The 25325-nt window shown below is 45.6% G+C and overlaps 1 protein-coding gene across 2 annotated transcripts in view; it reads left to right on the top strand.

Moving 5' to 3' along the window:
- Positions 1–25062, top strand: part of GALNT16 (polypeptide N-acetylgalactosaminyltransferase 16) — a 60441-nt gene extending 35379 nt beyond the window's left edge. Inside the window, exons 5-15 of one of the 2 annotated variants that reach the window (XM_001231964.7) lie at positions 911–976; positions 1858–1979; positions 3789–3876; positions 5550–5634; positions 6630–6733; positions 9990–10116; positions 10764–10856; positions 12922–13005; positions 13250–13391; positions 14517–14633; positions 21501–25062. In XM_001231964.7, the coding sequence (XP_001231965.3) occupies positions 911–976; positions 1858–1979; positions 3789–3876; positions 5550–5634; positions 6630–6733; positions 9990–10116; positions 10764–10856; positions 12922–13005; positions 13250–13391; positions 14517–14633; positions 21501–21638 (1166 nt within the window). In that variant the 3' untranslated portion in view covers positions 21639–25062. The remainder of the gene's footprint in view (positions 1–910; positions 977–1857; positions 1980–3788; positions 3877–5549; positions 5635–6629; positions 6734–9989; positions 10117–10763; positions 10857–12921; positions 13006–13249; positions 13392–14516; positions 14634–21500) is intronic. The other variant, XM_015287595.4, reaches the window with a different exon arrangement.
- The last annotated feature ends 263 nt before the right edge of the window (positions 25063–25325 follow it).

Raw genomic sequence — 25325 nt, 5'->3', positions numbered from 1 at the left:
AGGACCATGCCAGGAGATGCACTTTGGCTGATGGCCTTTGTGTTCTCCCTGGGGCACCATGTCCGCGGGAGGATGGCAATGGAAAAGAGAGGATGTGAGACATAAAGAGGAACATGGAATAAATGGAGAAATGGGGCATTGTGGTGAAGCAAGGGAAAATAGCATGTGCTAGAAAGTGTTGCTTCTGTGGATGGGAGTAGAGAGAGTGCGGTCTGTAGGCAGCCTAGCCCGTGGCATCCTGCGTAATGTGTTGCTCCTTCATATGGCTGGGCTGGACCCAGTAGCTGTTGCTCTCCATCGTGTTCCCTGAGCAAAAGAAATGAGGGATGGCATAAGCTCCTGGCAAGCTGCCAGCCAAGCCCTCAGTTAGACATCCGTGCGTTAGTGTAATGGTGCCTCCAGGGAAGCAGATCAACTCTCCGTGGCTTATATTAAATAAAATCGAGCAGAAACTGCCCTAAGAACAAATGTTGGGAAATGCCCAAATGAGCCGCTGAGGGCAAAGAAAATGGATGAAATCGTTTTATATGACAGGATTCTCTTTTACTTGGCGCTTCTGCAGTTTGCAGCTCTGGCTCCCTATGGTCCCTCCGTTTCATCAAAGCCATCCGCTCCGTGCCATGTTGCCAGCACATGTCCCATTATTCTTGTGAAATGCTAAGTGCAGGAGGACGGAGGCCTGGCCTACCGGAGTGTCAGGAGGCACAGGCTCAGCTGTCTGAGGTGGGTAGTGGGCAAGCAGTGCTCTTTTGTGTACCCTTCAAACAGGAGGACTGGGGCCATCAGGCTGATATTAAGTGAAAGCAGCAATTCCCCTCCCATGGAGATACAAGAGAACAGTTAATTGGAGCTCTCTATTGAAGCCAAATAATTCATGCATATGTACCAAATGTTTTTTGCCTTCCTTAAGCTGAGGACTGCCAGCTCCTTACCAGGATCCCCAAGGTCAAGTGTCTACGAAACATCCGTCGAGAAGGTGAGTACGGAGGCTTTGCAGGTACAAAGATGGGTGGATTTGCCCACAAGGCCCTGTTTGCCTGCCAGCTGCATACGAGTTGTTTCTTACCATTATGGTTTTCTTATCAGTGGTGTCCTGATGTGGAGGCTGTATGGACAGAGGACCTGGCTTATCAACTCTGAGTCTTCAGGGCTCTCAATTCATAGTTCAAATAATAAGAGTATTGTCCAAAGGCTCTGGCTAGATCAAGGGCTGCATGTTAAGATCTTTATGAATATAGGTGCAGATGGAAGTCCTGTTTCCAGGTTAATTTCTAAAGTTGTCGGTGTACAGTGGGCCTGGAGCAAGGATCTGATAGGGAAGATGGGAGCCACTGTTCAATGCGTGAAAGCTATCTCAGGTAGCGGGGTGATCTGTAAGAAAGTATGGAGATATCTGAGAGCCAGAGCAGCACCTCCAACCACAGGGCAAGAAGCAAAGGAATAGATAAGGGGGAAGAAAGGCAGTGAGAGAATAGTGTGTTCCTGTGGAAGTAGTGAGAGAGGCAACAAGGTGCTCTGATGGAGAGACACCGAGCAGGCATGGTGCAGGCAGCAGCAAGGTACCTGAGGGAAGGGCTGGAGGGGAAGGGAACTGTCATCAAGGCAGGAACCAGGTGAGAGTTCAGTGGCATGAACAGAAGCAGCAGATGAGGTCATTCTTTGTGTGTTGGGAGGGCTCACATTTGATGTTGCCCCCAGGGGGTGCCCTGCCAAAGCTGCTCTCTGCTCCCGGCAGAGGTGTTGTACTGGGGAAGTGACTGGTCTTCTTGTGTAACATCCTTGTGAAGTATTTTAGTTTCTGAAAGAGGCTCAGCTGCTTACCTTTCTAATCTTTCTTATAACCTTTCCCCATTGCAGGGCTGATTCGTTCTCGGGTGCGAGGAGCTGAAGCGGCCACTGCTGACATCCTCACCTTCTTAGACAGTCACTGTGAAGTCAACAGTGAGTGGCTGCAGCCCATGCTTCAGAGAGTGAAAGAGGTGAGCACCATCTCCCCGCCCTGAGCTAGACAGGACTAGCATGTCTGGGACTGATGAATCCTGTACCCTAGGGTGCCTTGAGCAGTGCCAGCAAGGACAGAGCCTTCCCAAGTAGTCCCTTTCTCAGGCAGATGAAAGTACAGCCTGAGCTAGGTGGGCAGCAGATCCCTGATGGGCTTCGTGCATTCTCCTGCCAACACAGTGGGGCAGCAGGTGCTGAGTGATGAGATGCAGTGGTGAATAATTGAACCAGCAACTTGTACCTCAGCTGTCCTGCAGGTGTTGTGCTTCTTTTCTGCCCATACGTAGGATAGCGGCCTCAGCACACCCTGGGCAGCTTTTCCATGGCTGTTATCTCCCTTGTTGCTGGACCTTCCCCTCCGCCTTGTCACTGCCAAAACTTTCCTTCCATTAATGCTCCTGCTGAGCTGCCAACACAAACCACCTGCATGTAGGCAGCTTCCCAGCACAGAAGAGCTGCCTGTGGATGCAGGGATGTACCTTTGCTGGTTCAGTTCAGAAAGGATTGGTGTGAGTCTGGACTGTTATCCTGATTGCATTGTAGGGCTGGAGGGGAAAACATGGCTCTGCTGAAAGAGAAGTGGGAGGGGGAAGGGGAGAAGCATTAGCCCTGCTCACAAGGAGACTTAGCTCTGCTTGCAAGGGGCTGGGATTGCTCCCCTCCTTTGAAATAGAGGATTCTATGGAGTAATGGGCTCCAGAAAAAGGAGTTTGAGTCTTTTATGCTGACTCCTATCCATGTCTGGCTTAAACTGGAAGAAGGTGAAACTTAAGGAATGATGACTTAAAAGCTTCCACTTTTTAGTCCTGCTCAATAAATCCTCTATCTCAGGAGCCCATAAATATTTACTTCTGCCTTGTAAGTCAACATACAACATGGGGTCCCTAAGCAGCAAGGCCTATTGCAGACTTCTTACATTGCTGATCTGAGTACTGGTTCAGCTTTCAGTCTTCCCCATCCCAATCCTAGTGCTGGATGGTTGGAGCAGTGGCTGAAGCAATGTGCTGCCAGGGTAGATTCAAGGGCAGGGCTCAGGCCTTACTGATACACTCTTTGTGCAATTGTCAATGTGTGAAGGGGAATATGCATGAACAACAGGCTTTTGCTGGTTGTGCACTGCTGGCCAAGCAGGAAGAGCTACTGTAAGGCACAAAATGGAGGTTTGGTAGGAAGGCTCTGGAGGCTGTCAGGTAAATAGCAAGATGCTGGTTTTGGCGTTACCAGCTCTCTGTTTCATCTTAGATTTCAGCTTTCGAAAGACTTTCTTCAGTGCTGTAGTGGAAACGTATTACAGTCTCAAGTTCTGTTTATTAAAAAGATTGCAAAGTGAAACCACCCTTACAGCCAGTGAAGTATCCTAATTCCTTAATGTTAAGATATTATATTTTTTTCAGTTTGAGATTGTTTCTGGTCTGATCACAGTGAGTTAATTCAAGGATGGCTGAGCAGAAATCAGTAGATATCAAAAACAAGCACAAAACCTTTGGGACAATGATTCACGTCCTGTGTCTTGGGCAGGAAATAGAGCTGTTTCTTGGCAGCACTTCTGGGTATGTGGGTCCCTCGCCTCACTCCCTTTATCCATGGTGTACGCTTGGCTAATACCCAACCTTCTCCATTTGGACGTAGCGTACATCAATCACTGCTCAGCTGTTAAAACTATACTGGAAAAGCCAAATAAAATCTTGCATGTTACATGTGCAGCTTTGTTTTTTATGATCTCTGGCAGCTTATCCAGGCCCTTGAGAAAAACCTGACTGCTTTTTTTCCCCCTCCTTTTCTTTCAGGATTATACCCGAGTGGTGAGTCCAATCATTGATGTTATCAGCCTGGATAACTTTGCCTACCTGGCAGCATCAGCAGATCTGAGGGGAGGTGGGTATAATGAACGGCTTGTGGTAGTTAGGCCTGAGAGATTGCGCTTAAAAATAATTGATGTCCACTTCAGCTTTAAAAAAAATAAAATAGTGATGCTCTTTCCTGATGGATTTTCTGTCCTCCTTTTCCTGCAAATTGCTAAGTCGGATATTTTGCAGAGTTGAAATAAAGCCCAAATACGGTTTTGTTCTTGAGCTTGCATCAGCATCATGGTATTTTGCAGTTTCGGAGCTTAGCTAACTGGTAAAGCATATCAGTGTATCCTCTGGCCTCTTCACCTCCTGTCAGCAAGTGAACAGCAGGATTTTGGGGCTGTGGCATTCAGGCCAAGCAGCCAGATGTGAAACACCCTCCTGTGCTTTCACATGTTCATAAGCCAGGGAGATCACTCTTTACAGTTTCCAGTAAAGGAAGAAGGGTGATAGCAAATAAAATAGGTGAAAGCCACTTCTACAAACTCTTCTCTCTTCTTATATTCCTTGTGGTCCACGTGGCATCTTGGGCTATTCCTGCGTGATGTAGTTTGCTCCTTGGGAAAGACCCACTAAAATAATGAGGAGAGATTAAATTCTGCATGTGTGCACAACATTGCCATTAGTCTGCTCCATATGATGTTAAAGTACTGTGGCAGCGTTCTGGTTCTGCAACATCATGTGAACTTCATGTTTTTGGACGGTGTGTGAATATGAACCTTTGCATTCCCTTGGAAGCTACATATGCATGCATGCTACCACGGATGAGGATTCAGAGGGCATCTGAACTTCCATGTGTATGCTTTTGGACATGAGATCAATTCACCTCCTGGTAGTGATTCAGGTAGCACATACTCACTGCCTCGGGCACATCCTGCCTACTTCTCTGCTAGCCTTCCCAGGCAAGGATTGCTTTCAGCTTAAGAGTCCAGAGACACAGCTCCTACCTTATGTAAGTCTGGTTTGCAAACAGTCCCTACACTGTATGTACGTTGGAGTCTGAGAGCCACTTCAGTTGCTTGCTTCTATCTGCCAGACCTCTCCTGAAAACCACCAGTCTCCTAGCAGCTGAACCCTCTTATGGCTGTTCCTGTGGTTGCCTGTAGTGTGAGTTGCCGTTCTCCTGTTGCGGCTAGAGGAAATGTAGGTAGCTGTGTTTCATTGCCTCACTGCTTGCTCACCGAAGGCTACTCACTCTATGGCTAAACCTCAACAGGGTATAGTGCTAGTGTCTGTGATGTGCTCAGCTCTCCACCACAGGCCAATTATAAATAGACAGTAGGCTTGGATGCTAAAATGGTTAAAAAGACCTGCAAGCCTTTGTTCCCAGAATACATTACGTCCCACTAAGTACTGTTTAATCCCGCTAAGATTAAAGCTGAATGACTCTGACAGACAAGAAAGTGTAAAACAGATTGGCCAAAATGCAACGACCCTAATTAGTATGTGTCACTCTGACAGTGCTCTCCTGAGGATGTGGAGTGGAATTGAGCAGAGACCTGTACTGCTGAGAGATGAAGATGCCAAGACAAAATTGGCAACTTCTTGGCTACATTAAGAGAATCTCTTCCCATTTTGGCTAGACTGCAAGGGGTGTTGAGGAAGGAAAGTAGGTGTCGCCTGTGATGTAAAGGTGGGGGCTGAAGCTAGTAGAAAGCCAAGAGCAAAACCTATCTGGCATGTTTCTTTTCTTCTCAGGATTTGACTGGAGCCTTCACTTTAAGTGGGAGCAGATTCCTATAGAGCAGAAGATGTCCAGAACGGACCCAACTCAGTCTATAAGGTAGTTATCTCTGATGGACTGCGTGCGGTCCTCCAAATGCCTTTACTGAGCCTTTGCCATTATGGCAAGGTGTGCAAAGGGTTGTCTTGCTGGGGACAAGATATCACTGTTTTTACTTGATAAAGGCAAACTTTTCATGTTATTTCTAAAGAAATCTTGTAATGCAGCGATACCCTAATTCTCTGAGTATTGCTCCTTGAATATTATATGAATAGCAACTGTATAGCTTCATTGGCTTGTAGCTGTGCTATCCCAACAAGCCACCCCTTCCTGTTCTGTACTTGTTTTTATGGTTTCCCTCAACACTCTGAATGCCTCCAGAAATCGTTTGGAGGTTTTTAATTACCTCTGCCTTCTAGGTGAGGAATTAAGGAAAGAAGTAGCTAATCACCTCAGGAAATGTAAAGCAAAGCTAGGAGCTTAATCTCACCTAGTAATTTGAGCATGGAATTAACCTTCTCTCCTAAATAAGTGTGTCCACACAAAAACAAATTGTGTTGGCTGCAGCAGTTATTGCCAGCCTTGCGTGTGTGGTTCTGAGGGATGTAGAACGTGAAAAATCCCGGTATAAAAAGTCACAGTGTGTGCCATTTTATTCCCTTATATAATTTGTGAGTCTCTGGTTTGTGCTAAAGTAGCCAGCAGTACATACAGCAAAGCCACTCACACCATGCCTAGTTGGTGAACACAGCCATCAGACAATACCTGTTATTCCTACGCACTGTATATTTGTATAAATGCAAAAGACAAAGGGTTATGCATGTAGTGCTTGCAGTACAGTCTATAAAAGGACAGGGAAGGATCTAGTGAGGGGCATCGCAGCAAAGCAGGAACGTGATCAGCAGACTTCTGTTTTCCTGTTTTGAATGAGAGAGATGGTTTGTCAGGCCTGCACAAATTGTCCCCTCTCTAAGATGAAGATGTTGGTGATGGTGGTGCTGCATGCACACGAGCATGTGAGCTTATTTAATATGGGCTTGTGTTTTCTTTTCCAGAACCCCTGTCATAGCAGGAGGCATCTTTGTGATTAACAAATCCTGGTTTAACCACCTGGGAAAATATGATACTCAGATGGACATCTGGGGAGGAGAAAATTTTGGTAAGCTTACAGTGTCTGGGGAATGACACATCAATGCAGAACCATTTCCAAGTATTCATGACTTAGCAGAGCTCTTCTTTCAAGATCTGCATGTCAACAGGAGGTCACAGACATGGTCAGGCTATCACCACGTGGGTCAGAATTTTATGTCAGTTAAACAGACTATGTCAGAAAAGAGGTTCACAGAGACCTTGAGCATTTGGGGTGTGTGTTTATGACTGATGTATGTGGAACTGAAGTGTCAAAAGCCTAACTCTGTCCTTCAGCCAAATAGACTTTGCTCTTGCTAATGCTGACAAAACAGATATTGTTTCCACAGCTTCCATAAATACTGCATATTTGTAAATAAATCCTGTTGGAGAAGAATTTGTATGGCATTTTCTAGCACCTGAAGGGCCAGTTAGGAGGAAAGAAATAGGAAGAAGAAAGTTATCTTTCTGAACACAGGTAGGGCAGCTGCCTTTTTCTGAAATGCTCTCTGAAACCCGTAACTAAGATGTTTGGTGCTAACTATATCAAGGTACCACTTTCTTAAATAAAACATCTAACTGCAAGTGCTTGTGTTCTCACTTTGCTGATTCAGGTTCATGATACTCGTGATATTCAAAGGTGCTCAGCCCTGGGATCTCATTAGGAGTAGGATGAATTAGATCTCAGCAGTTCTAATCATGTCAACCAAGAACTGTAGGTGGAAGTGACAGGAAGCATTTAGCTAGGCTTGGGAATCCTCTTTCCTGTGTCCCTTGGACTCCTCTATATGGCCAAACTCATCTCCCTGCAGCTCCAGCTGCAGAGCCAGCCTCTGAGCTTCAGCTGTGTAAAAGCTGAAAACCCCAGAGACAGTGAAAGAATACTTCAGGCTTTTCATCGTCTGCTGCTGCCCATCAGGGAGCCTAGCACTGTTTTTTTGTATGTATGTCCGTAGCTGATGCTAAAACAGAGCTCTCTGCAGTAAGTGGCAGTAAATTATCTGCACACCCACAACTTTTCTTGCACATAGAGGTGATGAAAACCTCTGCAGAACTGCTTCATTCTCCTCCTTCAAACCGCCCTCATAAAGCCTGGCAATGGCTGGGCCAGGCTGTGTGGGATTGGGCTGAGCATGCAGGGCTTGCCAGCTGTGCCTTGTGCAGTTTCCATTCAGTTGGTTGCCCCTCATCACTTGTCTCTTATCCTGCACCTGAACTCTTCTTTTACAGAAGCGAGGCTAAGTGCACAATGCTCTGTATAATGGGGTCCGTCCCTGAGATGCATTGCTACAATGACAGTGTGATGATGGCAATGGGAAAATATTTTACTTTATCTTTTCCCCAAAGCTAACATTTCTTCATCTCTTCAGCATAATATGAGGCAGTGATTCCATCAGTGGCTCTACATTCAGCTTGTTTCTCTTACGTAGCAGATGAGCAGAAACCAACAATTTCACAACATGAAGTTCATTTTCCTTGAAAAGGTGTTTAGGGTGTTCAATTTCCACTCTGAAAGAGGTGTTTTCCATACTTAATTGAAGTCTAGCCTTTGTACTGAGGGAAAAATGTTGGTTATGTTCTGAAACACTTTTTACTACACGTTACAATTTTGAGTGGAAAGCAATTGTTTGGAAAAGGTCACCTTTTGTTGAGTGAGCTGAGCGAGTAGCTCTGACTAATCTGGGTGGGTGAGAATGGCCACAAAGGCCATTTTCATTACACTTTTCCTTGGAAACCTTTTTCCTGCAAGGAAACAACGTAAGAGGAGGTTTTAAAGGGCGCAGAGCTGGAGGAGCAGGTACATAGGACTGGTCAGGTAGTGATTATCGGCTGCCGAAGTATTCTTCCAGCTGGATGTGGGTTGGTAAGAACCTTTTCTCAAGTATTATGGGGAAAAGCTGCAGCAATAAAGTCATTTAAAACATATATGGGCAAGGTTGGGTGCTGGAAAATACATAGCAAAAAATTCTCACGTGTTTTTCATCAAAAAATGGATGAAAGTCCTTAATATGTTATGCTTGATCTCCATTTGCTATTTTGTGCCAAAAATCTGCATCCTTCCTCCTCTTTGTTAAAGAATTGCCATTTGCAAACCTGGTCATGCAAAGTCTGTCTGTGTGCCTAAGATATGAATGTCATATGAGGATTCTTCTTGGGAAATGGGCGTTGCTTTAAGTACAACAAGCTAGCTTGAGAATTTTGTTTCTGTTATAGACCAGAATGAATCAGAACCTCATTTGAGGAGAGCAAATGCCATCTGGACACAACACCAGATAGAAACTTATGTCTTATGTTGTTGCTCTTTTTTCGTTGTTTTGTTTTGGTTTTGACTCCTTCTTCTTTTCATAGCTGTAGGAAAGATTGAAGGAGAAACTGCAGCTAGTAAGAAATGACACAAGCTACAGTTTAACTACTTAGAAGTTGGATTAAATACGCCATCTCCTCCTCTTCCCCCCAAAAATCCCACAACCATCCTACCACCAAAAAAACAGCCAGACAAGAAAACCACTGTGCTGTTTAAACAACCTTTCCCAGGAGCTGTAGAGGAAAGCTATGGAGAAAGATGAAGGGTGGGATGATGTTAGTGTGTGTGCATGCTTTGAAACAGCCATTAGATCTGGATGCACTGTTTCTTTTTTAATTTCTAAACATCAGAGCTCCATAATTCAGGCAGGGAGACCCCAAGTGAGTAAATCTTTTGAAGTGATCAGTCTATGCAATCTGAAGCTGCGATTTTGGCAGAGTCTTGATCTGAAGTCCCAACCAATTACACAGCTAATTTTCATGGGGGAGAGGACTTGCTTCCTATGCCTTCTTGTTCTCTTCTTTCTCCTTTGTCTCCTAAACTCCTTCTCTTCCTCATGCCATTTGCTTTGTATAGTAAATTCTTCATTTATTTTTCTCCCATCCATTTGCAGGGTGGGTGAGTTGCAGAAGTTCAGAGCCAGGTGGGTGTGGGGGTGATCTTGATCTGTTTCTGAATGCTGTTCTGAAAGCCTGAATACAGCTGCTAGGATCTGGTCAGATGGAAAGGTGACTCAATGAAATGCTCAGGGAACGAAACAGTGGAATGGTATTGGAGAAGGCCAGGACTGGAGTTGCCTCTATTTTAACAAAGCGCAGAGAGATTTCTCCTCTCTTACCGTCGCATCTCTTTTTCTGGTTTTACTTTGTAGTAAATGCATCTAGAGCAGAGAGGCAAAGATTTCAGGCACACTGCTGAGGTTACTCTTTTTGGAAATGCTGATGATCTGACTTCAACTGCATGACTCTTGGGTCTCTTCCAGAGCTCTCCTTCCGAGTGTGGATGTGTGGTGGCAGCTTGGAGATTGTTCCCTGCAGTCGAGTGGGACATGTGTTCAGGAAGCGCCATCCCTATGACTTCCCTGAAGGCAATGCACTAACTTACATCAAGTAGGTGGTAATGGCCAGCTCACCTTTTCCTCACTCTGCAGTGGAGGAGGGGAGCAGTGCCCCAGGGAGAGACCCTGGCCATTCCTGGATACCTCCCAATGACACATGCCTAGGTATCAGCAGTCCTTAGATGCCTCTGAGCTGCTTCCGAGTCCAGAGATCCTACTGAGCTGTGTGTGTGCTGAGATAAGCCCCGTGGACAACTTCTACTGCAGGACAGAGGGGAAGTGAAAAATGGTGAGACCAGTGAAGTACTGGTGCAGAGCCCCAGAGAGGTGATGGAATCTCCATCCTTGGAAATTTCAGAACTCATTCAGGCAAGGTTTTGAGCAGTGTGACCTAGCCTCAAGTTAGTCCTGCTTTCTGCAGGAGGGTTGGTTCAGGTCATAACCAGAGGTGATTTCCAAGCTGAGTTATTCCATGGTAACATTCTAGTCTGGAGAAAGAGAGCAGGGTGGTGGTGACAGTCAGACCAGTTACTTCTGCGGTGGGAACATATGTGAAAGAAATCATGGTAAACTCTGTTTTGTTGTTTGTTTGTTTGTTTTTTTAAATTTATTTTTATACTCTGAACAGTAGCATCCCCATAAGGCTTTGTAGAGTTAATAATGCAGCACTCAGCAAAGCATCCTCTTGTTCCCATGTAGGAACACTAAGCGCACAGCAGAGGTGTGGATGGATGAGTACAAGCAGTATTACTATGAAGCCCGGCCATCAGCCATTGGCAAGTCATATGGAAGGTAAGCTGCTCTCAAACCTCACTAGGAGGACTCTAGTAAGCCACTTGCTAGCAAGAAGTAGTTATTGGATCTTCTCTGGCTCTGAATGTGGTAGAGAAACAGAGATGCTCTGAATTGCTGGCTTGCCAGCAGTGTTACAGCTCAAGTGTCTGACTAACAGGTTTGCTTCTAATTCACTTCGTTTTTCCCCCAGTAGCCCTGCATAAATCATTTGTTAGGGGAAGGCCAAAGTGAGCTGTAATGAAATTAAAATGCCAGGCTTTTTAAGGGGATAAGAATATTTTCTAATACAGCACGCGTGTGCTCTGGAAATGTGAGCTATACAGTTACTAGAGCTTGATGTACATGCAGAATCCAGGGCCAAGCAGAGCTAGCTGGCACACAGAGCAGGTTGCTATCCGGTGTGCTCCCCTCTTTGCTGATGAGTGGATGGAGATGGTTTGCTCATTTTGTAAGGCTGGACAGAGCATGGCCAGTAGTGAGACACCTTGAAACATAATCTGGTTGTGACTGGTCTCCAGCACCTTCTGAGCCCACTTCTGTAAAGAGCTGTGTTTCTTGCAGCATCCTAGATAAAGCTATCTGCAGGCCACATAAGGCACACTATGATGGGCTTTTTAGAGTTATGACCCAAAAATCATTGGGGACCAAAACTTGGGATGAGAGGAGAGCTGTACCAAATGCCTATGATTTCCAAGTGAATGTTAAAAACATCCTGGAAGGCATATGTATCTGTTGTGAACAAGTGACTGTTGTATCAGCTTAAGGACTTGGCAAACGTGATAGCACCTCAGATGTGTAACTACATGCACTGGATAATGATGCATCCACTACTTATGTGGTGACAAGCAGATTTGGTCTGGCCCACACTGACTTTTCATTGTACATCCTGCTATTGCCACAACAATAGCTTTACCTGCCTAATTTTTTTGTCTTTGAATTGACTGCAGCAGCCAGAGTGGGACCAAATAGTAAGCAATGCTCCTACTCATAAAAGAAACTGAAGTATTGCGTATTGGATTTGGATATATCACTATTGTGTCTTAGGGCCTAAACTTGCAGTTTTTGTGTGCACATATTTCTTACCAGCTTTACAGACAGCAATGGCCAGATAAGAGCTGAAACAGAGCTGTTGGTTTTTGATCTGGGGTGTTCTCTTGACCTGTAGTAAGAGCCCTGTGAACCTGCATTATTTATCTAGATTTAAAATGCAGATGTCTCTGACACCATCAAAAGGTCCAAAAATTGACCTTCTTTCCCCACAGTTTTGATGCAGCTGTAAGATCCACATAAATTCTCCTGAGATGTGGATCACAAATGGCCTCTGTGTGCTGAGGATGTCAGGGAACATGGGTACATTTGAAGGTCCTTTCCAAGACACAGCTGTAGTAGCACAGCTTGAAGAGGAGAGTCCTTAGTGTCACTGCTCAGTGGCACTGCTCAAGAAAGCACCTTCAGCCATCCAAAGCCAAGGAGAGCAGAGGTGGGAGGGCTGCTACAGCAGGCAGTTGCAGGGTGCTGAGTTAATTTCCTCTTACCTTCTTTCTCAAAACTACCTAAGAAGAAATCATTATGGTTTTTAGGATTGCAGTCTAACCTGAGACTACAGCTGCTGCCATGTCCCCTTACTTCTGGCAGCCACAGAGATGGACCATTTGTGTATGCCATAGGGTAAATGCTTTCTAGGCCTTTTCAGCTGATGGTTGTGTAAGTTTTATGAGACACTTTTACAGAGGCACCCAGAGGCTGAAATACTTTCTTGGTCTTACAGTACCTTTATGCACACTGTGTTATTTTAACATTGTAGAACCTGGACCCTGACATCTTTCTGAACCAAAGGAAGTGCAAGAATTGCTCTCCAAAGGCATTTGTTTCTTTCTTTTCAACGTTCCCCTCCTTCCTGTCTATTCCTCTTCACCTCAGGTCACTGCTAGTGCTCTGAACCCAGTAACAATGAGGTGGGAGAATGAACAAGGGGGGAAAACTATACAGTCCCCCTCAGACTTCTTGGCTGCTCTTGATTGTCCCCCTCCCTCCTGTTCACTGTGTGTGTCTGTGTTTCCAGTATTGCAGACCGAGTGGAGCAGCGCCGCAAACTGAACTGTAAATCCTTCCAGTGGTATCTGGAGAAAGTCTACCCTGAGCTGAAGTGAGTCAGATCTCAGTTTCTAAAATTCCCTGAAGGAGCTGGGAGGTGGTTCACAACAAGAAACTGGGCTGTGGCAGCAGCAGGCAAGGAAAAAAAGAAGAGACTTATGCTTGGAAAAGATCTCTGTTCTCCTTTGTGGTTAGAGGGGGCTGTGTTTCAGACAGGGACCAGTTATGCTTTTGTAAGTATGTAAGTGCTTTGTACTTCTTTATTAAGTGCCTTACAACTGTTGTTCTACTTCAAGGGTTCCTGAAAAAGACTTGATTCCGGGGATAATTAGACAAGGAGGAAACTGTCTGGAGTCTTGGGCACAGGATACCACAGGGAATACGTTGGCTGGCATTGGAAACTGTAAAGGGACAGTGAACAATCCACCCGTCACTCAGGTAAGATGGGCTTCAGTTTGGTGCTTTCCTCCTTCCTCTGCCCCCTTTATATATTTCCACTGTTTCATCTCCAGCCCTTGGGGCTATGACTTTCCTATGAGAACCAGTCCTGGGGTGTACTTGGCTGGTACCCAGGCATGTGGGCTAAGAGATTTCCCCAGGGTCATAAACGTTCCTTAGTCCACCACCTCGGCTGTAGCTGCAGATGGTTTGAACTGTGCCGTTTTGCAGATGTGTTTCAGTGTGATGCCCAAGCAGAATTTAAATAGACAAGACCTCAGCTGCAGTAATTTGGTGCAGCTCCTCTAACAGTAGAGCTGTGCTGGTTTGTATCAGCTGAGGATTTATTGTCAGTCTCTTCTTTTGGTAGTCTAAGCAGCAGAGAAGCAGCTTGAGAAAGATAAGTGTCACAGCGGGATATTTTATGCCAGAAAATACATATTCACATCTGTTAACTGTTGGAAACCAGTTTGCAGCCAGCATTGAACATGCCATTTAATCTTACTCATTGTTCCATGTCATTACTGTTTAAAATCCCCAAAATGTACTGCATTTGTGTTTCTTCTTTGGAGAACATATAATAAGAATATTTGATCGGGTCAAGCATTCTTCAAGTGAGGGAAGGGAAAAATGAAGTCTAAGCTTTATGCATGCTGGTGATATTTGTTAGCCCATGGATATGTTTGCATGCATTTTGCTTCATCTGATAATGTATAGATCTCAGTTACCCATTATAGAACGTTTGTTATGTAAAATACACAGAAGCAGTTGCACGTCATGTAAATTAGGAGGCTGGTGGCCTCCATGCTATATAGGCCTGACTCTGTAAAGCTGCAGAGCACGGAGTCATGAGGGATCCAAGGTTAATCAAGCAGCTTAGAAGGTCAGAAAAGCCAGCTGTAGGTTTTGAAATAGTCATGGTGTGTCAAGCCAGAGCATAAACTTCTGATCAGGTGAGGACTTCAACCATAGTCTTCCCAGGGAGCCTTTAGTAATATTTTAGAAGAAAATATTTGGATTCTTGTACTATCTAAAAGGAGGAAAAAAAAGAAAAAAAGCCCACAAAAAACTTCTCTCTCATGTGATCGTAATGGAACCTTTCTTTTTCTTTTTCTTGTGCCAAAGGAATGGGTATTCAGTGACCCTCTAATTAGACAGCAGGACAAGTGTCTTTCCATTACCTCCTTTTCTACTGGCTCTCAAATCACACTGGAAGCCTGCAATCAAAAAGATGGCAGACAGGTAATTGTGACCTTTGTTAATCCCTTCATTGTCACATACCAGTGTTCCTACAGCAGTGCATCCTGCAGGTGCAAACCCAGTACTACCAAAGTGTGTCAGAGTCCCTGCTGTCTCTGCATCTCCCTCTCTGGTGTGCTTCATAAGCGTGGATGTATGACGTTACCTGTGACCAAAGAGAGTGCAGACAACACCAATGTGTGGGTGGTGACACCTCACCACTTCACTCCATGGATACATGCACATTCAGGCAGGCCAATGTGTGGATGAAGCACAGCATCAGGGTGGGGTAGATAAGCAGCAAATACTTTGAGAGACCTGAAGAGTATTGTAATAGCAGTGTGTGCTATCATTTGTTTGTTTGCTTAATAGAATAGAGTAGTTCAGCTGGAAATGCCTTTCAAAGCTCATCTGGTCCAACTGCTCAGCTACTTCAGGGATAATCAAAAGTTGAAGCATATTAATGAGGGCGTTATCCATTTAGAAGTGAGAGAATTGTGTTCTTTGTGTTTTCTTGGGATGTGTGAACAGACATTTAAAACTGAGCTTGTGCAATTCATTTGAGAAATACCAATTGGCATAAAACAATGTATGTTCTGGAAAAATACACAGCAGCAGTGCTGGCTTTGGAATGTTCTCAAAATGCATCTCTGATCTGTCAGGACATCTAATACATTTTGTCTTGCAATACAAGGTAAGAGAGTGTGTCTGAGGTGGGCATATCACATATATCACAGGTATATGATATGCCTTTTTTATCAGGACTGGTCAAAATACAACATGTGACAACACAGCACTGGCAGAGAGTGAATGGACAGGGCTTGCTTCATCCCTAGTTTTATGCTTCCCTCTATACTGAGAGAACAAATTCTCCATCATGTAGGGCTATTCTAGCTCTGTGTTTTCCCACACATCTATTGTTTTGGTAGCCCAAAGATAAAAGACAGCTCAGCGTGCTACTGGTCTTCAGCAGCGTCTCTTTTGTCAGTATGTTTTAATGCTGTATTTATCTCTGATTTTAGTTCCCCTTGAAAGAAGGCACTGAAATCCAGTCTTGCCCGTGTGTAGAATGCCTGTGTAGACTTTCCCCTGAAGGTCCGGTTAATACAGGAAGGTCTTGAAGAGTTGTCACCATGCATATAATGGGAAGATTCTTAATTTGGATTAGCCTTGCAAGGATATCCTAGGTGGGCTGTGCTTGCCTGCTCCTTTTTCCTTTTTTCTTGTCGACAACCATTCACCCTCTTGCTATGTAATTAGGTCACTTAGCTTCCTCTTAGGTGCCTTGCAGCATTTTCCTCCCTGGCAGCAAAGAGGACTCTAGCAGCTGCCAAAATCAACTCTTTCTCCACCTCCTGTGTCATGGAAGGACAAGGGCCCCCTGGAGGGGTGTGGAGTACAGGCCCTATTAGCCAGAAGAGAGATTAATCCATATTAACACATGCAGGTTCATTCTGCTGCTGGAGTGTAGGATTTACTGAGCCTTGATGTGGTGATTATATACAGGCTCATTATAAAGACATGCATGCACACTTAAGGATGTGATCTGTTGTTTTCCATTACCTTATGTGAACAAACTGCACTTAAATCAAGGACTTGGCCTAGCAGATGATTTAGCCAACTGACTGTAAGCAAGGATTTTGTTTAAGCATTTCAAACAATTAGAGACCGATTTGATTCGCAGCTGCCATTCCAAATCCTGCTGTGGCTGAATGGGTGAGGTGGGGATGAAGTGGAAGGAACAGCGTGTGAATTTTTAATCTAATTAGGGTTAACCATGCTCTGAAACGTTGGGGTTGCTTGGAAGTCAGAAAATCCCATTTCAGATTTCTACTTAGAAAGCCAGATCCACACACAGTGCTCAAGTTTGTCACGTTCTTGGGGAACGTTGCTATGGTATTTTCCTTCCATAAACATGACAGTAATAATAGTTAATACTGATATTGGATTTTAATTAGTTTAAGTCAGTCATCTTCGCAAGCTGACCCATTCTCTCTTCTTTGCCTCACTTCCAGGAGGAGCACATGCATATAATGCAATGCTTTCTGCTCATTTGGGGAACTGACTTCCTCTGCCAATTCCCATCTAGAGCGGGAGGTGAAACTAATGGCTCTTAAAGGGGTCATCTGGGTTAGCAGGGCAGGGTTCTGGCGAGCAAGAGACAAGACAGAGAGGTAGTTTGTTCTTCCTGAGCTGGCAGCTTGCAGAACCCTGCCTAGCATGTCACTCAAACCCAGCTCGCAGTATTTACAAAGTTCAATTTCAGGGTGACATCAACTGCTACGGAAACTTCAAAGGGCTAAATGAAGCAGCAAAGCTGGGGGAAACAAATTCACCCAGCTTACAGCATGGCAGTCTCCCCATGGGTGTGAGGTGTCAGTGTTGGGGGCCCAGCAGTCTTTTCAAACCGCACGTAGGTGTAGCCATTCCTCAGTTCAAGCAAGCTTCTCAGAAAATCGGAGGGGCTGACTGGGGATCAAGGAAGGGAGTTGAGCTCAGAGAAGTGGAAGTGGCAAGCGAGAGCCCTGAGTGGAAGAGAATGAGCACATGTGTTATCCTAGGAGGAGATGGCAGCATGATGAAACTCAGATTTGATCATCTCTGGTATCACTGTCATCAGAGGTCTTTGGTGGAAGGCATTCGGGCTTTCCTGGATTTAGATGTCATGTTTATGGCTGAGTCACTCAAAAGCCAAGATCCATGACAAAAGGTAAGACAAGTGATGGCTTTGCTTGTTGGTGTCGCCATAGCAGGTTGCTTAGATCTTTACAACAGCACCATAGAGCTCCTAAAATGCTGCTTTCTGCTTTCAAATGTACTGAATCTGTGCCCGTGCTACACAGCTGTTGTACATTAAGCCTGTCCACAGGGAAGAGAATTTTGTTGTTTTTTCTTGAGTACTAACAACAATCTCATGTCCATCTGACGTATATAATACTCTAGCAGAGGCTTTAAAGTATTATGAACTGTATCCATGGAGTATTACCTCAAAATAACTCTAGAGCCTTGCAGGCAGAACGATGCTATAGACGATGCTCCAAATGTAGATGATTTTTGATTCTGTTAGGCTCCTTCCTTGGGCTGAAAGGAACCAGCAACAAAACCTATTTGGCGCCGCGATCCCGTTGATCATTCAACAGCAACAGCCAGCACTGCTAGCAAGACCAGCCAAGAGCTGTTGTGCATAATCAGAACTAGATTTCAAAGCAGATGGATGTCATCCATAATGTTATTTGGAGAACAGCATTTTTTACTTGAATGCACAGTAAATTATTGCCTTTAGCTTTTGTTTTGGCTCTGACTGACGGTGGGAGGGGTATTTTAATTTGTATTACAGTGAGAGCAAATAGAAGGCAAAGTGAGAGTCAGACACAAAAACAACAGAATAAAAATGAGAAACATTGGCACGGTATTTCCCAACAGAACAAGAAACATTCTGAGAAATCTTATTAAACAGCCATCTTTCATGAAAATGTGCTGAAGTAATGTGACCCCTGCCTGAAAATAAGGACATTTGGTTTTCTGGTGAGACACCCAGTATATGCGGTGCTGTGTGCCTTTCAGCATGATTGGGAAATTTTTCCCACCTTGCTTCTCAGCGTCTCCTGTTACCTGGGTGCAAACAAATGCAGCTTCATGCAGACTTTCAGAGAAGAGGAGTGAAGACCCGTCTGTTCCGGAGGCGACTTACTCAGCAACTTCATGATAATAAGCAGATAAAACGCTCCTTGCAATATGCCGTAGCTTGAAAACAATTTTCAGGAAACAAGATTTTCTCTGAGTTATGCAAATTTAAGAGCTCAGAGTTGGAGATAGTACCTGCTGGATGCTGCCGTGAGCTTTTCTATCACACTCTCTCTGCTCCCATGTTTAAAAATCAGTTTGTCGTCTTCGGCACCAGCTTCGGGTCGCCCATGGCTCTGCAAATACGTTCAGTTATCAGTTCTCCCTATGTCTCCATCTGAGGCATCTCAGTCCTAATCAGCAACATCTGCTCTTCCCAGCTGTGCTTCCTGAGCTTGGCCAACTCCGTTACGTTTTCAGGGTTACGTGGCTGTTGTCAGGAATTTGAAATAAACCTTGGACTGATTGGCTTGCTGTGGGTTAAAAACCCTTTTGGTTATCCTGAGAAGTTACACTACTGTAAACAATTTTATCTCTATATATGGGGCTGTATTTCACCAACTGGTGGATGAGAACTTGCTGTTTCTGGCTTTTCTCTTAGCGACTGCACACCAAGTACTTCTATCCAGCAGCCTACAGGAACTTTACAAGGAGTGAGGAGAGCGGAGAGAGGGGCAATATTTCAATCACAGTATTATCTCTTTTTTTCCATCTCCACTCCAAGCCTGCTGTAACCAGTAAACTCTATTAGCTCCATGTGCGCATGGAAGGGAGACTGAGAAAGGTTTTCAAGCCAGAACTTTTCCCAGCTCTTCCAAGAGCTTCCCTAGTTCCAAGTACAGGCCAGTCAAAGCCATCTGTGGATAAGAGAGGAGAAGAGTCCCAGTAAAGTTTGGCTGTGTACACAGGAATTAACTGTTGTTTATACTTTTTTTCTGTTTTCCCTGAAGATGGAGACCATCACTGCAATTTATAAGCCAGCTGTCCAGGCTCTGTTTGTGGTCTTTGGAGAAAACTGAGCCCTCCCTGAAGGCGTTTGCATTTTGGGCCTCTCCTTAAGTATATCACTAGCTGACTAATTTAGACTTTGGTGCCCAGCTCTGAGGGGACTGAAGGTGAGAGGCAAACATATAATCTCCTGTTTCCACCCATTCCTACCGCCCATCTTCCTTAAGGGTGTGAGATGGAATATGTCCCTGTGGGGTCAGCTCCTGGGCTGTTGCTGGCAATTTTATGGCAGCCATGCAGCGAGGTCTTGTGAAAGGCTCAGTTGAAATCAGGGGAGCTTATTGGGTTTGTCATGGAGAGCAGCAGAACAGTTTCTGAGCAGGATGGGCAGAGTCCATCATTCTGAAAATGTCACCTATGGGAAATGAAGGAGCCCTATTTTAGCTTTGACTGCCAGCGTGCTTTATAATAGCTTCATGCATGGCACCTGCCAGAGCCTGGATGAGGCTCGTGTTTAATTCTGCCACCTTCTCAGTGTTTGTCCCCTTTTCCCTATCCTTGCCACCCTCTGCTGAAACAGAGGGACCTAAAGTGACTGGAACTGTGCGGCTCACTGGAAGCTGATTGATTTGGTATAGTTCATTAGCAGCAGAACTTGGGCTCTGTTGGGTATTTGCTGGTGTCTTGCTGTGTCTGTTGCTGTAGACTCTTCCTGCAGGCAGCACGGAGGGTGTCCGCTCAGCATGGAGAGACCACACAGCAGCAGGTCTCTGATCTGGAGGAATAACGTGTGAGAGTCTCCCACTGCTGCCAGGTTTCTCCTGAGCAGCTGGGAGAAAGAAGAAAAAAGCATCCCTTGTACAACTACAGAGGCAGGGACAAGGATGGAGGCAAGGAAGAGTTTCCCTCAGCACAGTAGATACGCTTTGAAGCAGGGAGTTGGAGGAGTGCAAAAAGGCTCTTTACAGAGGTGTCTGTGACCCTAGGAAATGGTGATGAGCAGGGGGGCATTGCACAGCGATAACACCTGCTAGGTGGCATCTTGCTTCATGGTATTAACTCTTCCTCAGCTCCTTGCAGGGAAACTTCTGCCAGATGAGAGCCAGGTGGCTCTGGAATCTGTATAGACACTGGGATGCAGCAGCTGGTGAGGGTATTGGGGGCTCCTCTGTGAGCACAGACTGTTCTGGGTCTTCCTCTGCATCACCACTACCTTTCTCTGTGTGCCTGTTAAAATCAGCTTCTTCCTGCTGTATAAACAGTTCTCCTTTAGTAGTGTCCCATCATTCAGGGCTAGCAGCCATGGCAAACTGATCTTCCACCTATTATTTAATCTTGAAGAAGGAATATGAGATACAAAAGTGATGTTACTCCAGGATTTGCAACTGCCCTGCTCTCCAAGAAAGTGGACCAGTAAGCAGATCTGCAGGAAAGCTGCCAGCAATATGTGAATGTGCCTGGCTGTCTTAAAACACACAGTACATGGCAATCTAAGCTGCTTGTTTCTTTGCTTACCCAGGAATTAAAATGTCAGCAGGTTCTTCCAGCAGAGATGGAGGGTACTGCCTTTTCCCAGCAGAATTTGCAGTGCAAGGTTAGGAGATACGTTTTGTTTCCTGGAAAGCAGCACAAACAAAGTAGGTCTTCAGGAAAGGGTTGCGTGGGGAGCCGTGTGGAAATGCTCTGGTAGCAGCAGGCCCAGAGGACAGCACTGCAGAAAGCAAAGTGATATGTGCTGAGCAGCTGTTGGATGGGCACTTACAAACAGACATGTTTGTAGGGCAGATAAGATTATGAAGAATGAGCTGATGAGGACGCAGGAGGTATAATGAGTTTTCAGTGCATTTCTGATTAAAATCTTGGATGTGATGAGAGAAGAGATACAATCTAGTCAAACAGCAAGAAGTGTGATCTTTGCTTTCTGTGGATGGTTTGCTTTCTGTGCATTGGAAAGAAACCATAGAAGGGTTTCAGGTTTTCAAAGTGATCTCATTGCCTACAGGTGCAGGGCACAGAACAGTGAGGAAATCTATGAATATAATATGCTTTTGGAAATGCCATGAGTTGATTATTTTGTTTTTCTGCTTTCTAGTTGCTTCTGAACATCTGGTCCTATAAATCAGATGAACTCAAACTTGAGATATTATTAATACAAGAAAACAGTGCCTTGGGGATGCTACCAATACCCAGATTGTCCCGTTTCCCCACGTGTTGAGGTGTATTTGAGATTTTCTCTTCGAGCATGAAGGCACAGTTACCTAATGAAGTGGAAGTAACAGTGTACTTCTCTCCTCACAGAAGTGGAAGATGAAAGGCAGTTTCATTCAGCACTTTGTCAGCGGTCTCTGCCTGGAAAACCAAACTGGGAAAGTGGTGACCAACCCTTGCCAAGCAGATGTACCCGGCCAACAGTGGGAGCTGCTGCAAGCAACATGATGGTAGCACAGAGATCTCCTTGTTTCTTTGTGCATGAGACTTTGGGAACAAAGAGGAATGGTTTTGTTTGTCTGACTCTAAATGTTTTCATTGTGCCCATCAGCAAGCCACCATTTCAGCTGAGCACTTGGTGTTTTTGAGCTTTCAGAGAAGAAGCTGTGGGTGAGAGGGGAATGAGGAGAGTTGTTGAAATCAGCCATCTGTTGTTATAACAGCTGAATGTCCATTTTGCAGCTGATGTCCATACACAGCAGCACCCAGAGAGGGGAGAGCACCTAGCCTCTAGTACTCAGTGACCAGAACTGCCTTGCAGCTCTCCCCCTTTCCAGTCCTTTCTCTGCGTCCAGAGTCCATGACCCTCAGTCTGACAGCTTGAACAATGCTTGTACAAACATGGGTAGCTTTTTGTCTTCCCTGGCATTTCACTTTAACATCATGCATGGTTCGTGCCTGTGTGCTGCAGCGAGGACTGGCCAGAAGAGGAGCCATTGTGATGAGCGGAGGTGCAGGGAAGGAACTAGCAGACCCTGAGGGAGGTTTGTAACATCTCTGTGGGAGGCCTGCCCCCCCACCTTCCTCTACCATCAGCAGCTGCCCTTCAGTCAGATGGGCTGAGCTTGGAAAATGGAGCACAAGGCTGACCGGCCAGCTGGAAAAGGGCCAGCTTGTTTTAGCAGCATAACCAGGGGTTCTGGAGGGGACTATTCCCTGCTAAATTCCCGCTTCCAGTTTTCTATGGGTGACAGGCCAACCCTGCCTCCCTGAGCCCAGCAGGACCTGGGTATGGGGCACCATGCTCCTGGGGAGCTGCCCCTTGACGTTCAGTGTGTACTGATGCTCTGGGATACAAGGCAAGCCAGGGCTGTTCGCTGACTGCTTTTACTGCCCACAGTACCTTGCACTGAAGGCGATGTGTAGTCCTTGTGGGGACAGCCTGGTGTGACAAGCCATCCAGCCCCTTTGTCCGATTGCTTTTTCCCCTCTCTCTGAAAGAGGAGCTGTAAAGACGCAGAGCTGATCCACTTGCAAGGCCTGGCCTTCCTCCCAGGGGGTGCCCTGTGGGGGTTGGTTGGTGAAGCTGAAACTGCCCCTGCACAAATACTGCCACACTATAGATCTGCCCTGTGAGGTGTCTGCTGTATGCTGGAGATACTGATGGCAGTGGTGTCTCTAGCTCACATCCCAGCCCGGTTCCCAGTTACCTCTCAGCTGGGATGCCTATCAATGCAAAGAAAGGGATACAAATAAATAAATCTCCACAACATTGCTTTGGAGCTCTGTTTTGTAAGCCAACACGCCCCGCTTCCCCCCATCCTCCAAGGGCCATACAGGGGCAATCTTCAGAATACGTTTGTTTGTCTGTTTCCTTTCTAGTTGAGTTTAGAAGAAGAAGAAGAGGATCATTTGCATTCTGAACAATGGCTGTATTTGATCATGGTTGTATCCCTTTCTAATTCTTTCTTGTAGTTCGGTATTACCCCAGATGACAAAAGAACAGATACTGTTCTTCACACATATGTTTGCATGTGCTCAGAAGTGCTTCTGTGAGAACTGCAGGAATTTTTTTTTTCTCTTCTGAGTTCTTTTATTTAAAAAATGCAGTCAGTTGGGTGCCAGGAGCATTTTTTCCACTTCCACCTCCATTTTGACATCAGCTTACCATCTCCACACCAGTTAGCTGGCCGAATGACCTGCCTGCATGGGGAATGCTCAGGAGACGGTTCCCTGTGGCCCCGAGCTTGAGGCATGCTGCAGCTGCACTTGTGTGTGGGAGAAGTGGTACTGGCTACAGAGACTTCTCTTTCCCTGTAGAGATGCTTTTGGGCCCAAACCACTGAGGCCACAACTTTAGGAAGCAGGAAAGAACAAACAAGGAAAGAAAATAGCTTAGGAAAGGAAAGAGGAAAGGCAGACAGACCCATCAGGGGAAGAGAAGCTATCCTACTAACAACTGCATTTTTAAACAAGATCTATGCTGCTTCCAGAAAAGACCATTAGGCAGTAGGAGACACGAATGGTCAAGTTCTCAGACAGCCGGCTTGAAAAAAGTTGATGCAAAGACAGATGAAAAGCCATTGATCAGGTATCGTATGTAAGCTCTGTGTACAACAAAGTGCTAAATGACTAGTTATTTTCATCAAAATGTATCCTCGGTGAACTATTTGACCTTCCCCTCTCTCACCGTCCAGTAGCTTATGGGTTGCAACTTAACAGTATGTTCACTTATCCACCAGGTACTGCTTCCTCCCTTCTTTGTCCCAGTATATGTGTGCAGCTTTCTTGCAGTTCCTTCTTCATAAGCTCCTCGGCAAGCAATTCTACTGCTGCAGACTGCAGGAACTCTGCTTATGTACAGCCTGCAAGCTCTGCGCCAGCCCTGGTTCAAAGGGCTCTGGTTAGATTGAGACAAAGGCATGCTGGCTGCTACCCTGGCTTTGTGCTTGGCTCCAGTGTCGATCCAGGTTCCTGATAGCTCCCAGGGCAGCAGTTCTTGGGCTGGCTATGTTGGTTTGCACCTCCCACCACTACTCAGCGACTGGCTGAGTGAGTTGGCATCCACGTGGGGCTGTGGGCTGGGCAGGAGAAGACTGGATGCTTTTATTCCAGTGTTCTAGCCTGGGGAAGAAAGGGGAAGGGCTGGGCAAATGCTAGATACCAGTAACTCAAATTGTCCCCGGACTCTGGGGCTCCCAGAGCCTCAAATCTACCAGGTTTTGGACGTTATCCGAAGGTCACCCCTCCACTGCTGTACTCTGCTGCCAGCGAAGGCACAGCCCAAGAGGCCTTCCTGCAGGGCTCTCTTCTATGTCACCTTCTCCAAGTCAACTGGCTTTAGCAATCGCTGAGGTACGGATGCATTGCAAAAGGCTGCTTCTAAAGCTGACCAAGTAAACTTTTCCTCATGATAAACAAAGACCATCCAAACTCGTTGCTGGCATGCTTTCCACTTCCCTAGAAGGGAAGGGAAAGAGGAGGAATGTCACTGTGCTTTTCCCTCAAAGTCCAGCAGTTTGGAATGACTGCAGTAGGGTTTTGGAAAGAAAACCAACAGAGCCCTCAGGTTCAGCCTGGTGGTTTGTATCTTAGACACTCAGATCAACAGCTGCTTGCCCTTGTTTTTCTGTTTCTTTTAAATGGACCCAAGATTGTGAAGACAGAGGTTTGCATTGATAATAAGAAAGCTGGTACTGTTTCAGATCACTCAGCGTGACTTCATGTGCTACCAACCAGTGGTTTATTTAAGAGGAGCTGAAGCTGCTGTTGTACAGAAATTAATTCAGAAGGTTTATTTTCCCCCACTCAGTTGTAAGTTGCACTTTGCCAGATGTAATTTATGTGGAACCCAGATTTGTTTTCCCTTTTCTTGAAGAAAGCATGTTCCAGAATCTGTCTAATGCCTGGAATAAAACCCACTTTGAGACAAGTGTGCGTCAGTCTGTTCTTGCTCCCCTGGCTTCCCGTGAAGAAGAGCCCCCCTCCTCATGCCCGGTCCCTGTCCCTCACCAGATTTATGTTCCCGGCCGTGCCCCAGCCCTTTGCATGGGGGATGTTAATTCTTCCCTTACCCCCTTCCTTACTCTCTCCGTGCTGTCAGCTTTCCTGCTCCTTACGAACTTCCTACAGGCCTTTCTGCTGCCTGCAGTTCTAGGGGAGGGAGCAGCACCGCTTGCTGGCACTGTGCAGCTG

Source organism: Gallus gallus, chromosome 5, assembly GCF_016699485.2.
Source record: "Gallus gallus isolate bGalGal1 chromosome 5, bGalGal1.mat.broiler.GRCg7b, whole genome shotgun sequence".
NCBI classification, from domain to species: Eukaryota; Metazoa; Chordata; class Aves; order Galliformes; family Phasianidae; genus Gallus; species Gallus gallus.
Note: the sequence above shows the minus strand (reverse complement) of the source record. Positions and strands in the feature narration are given on the sequence as shown.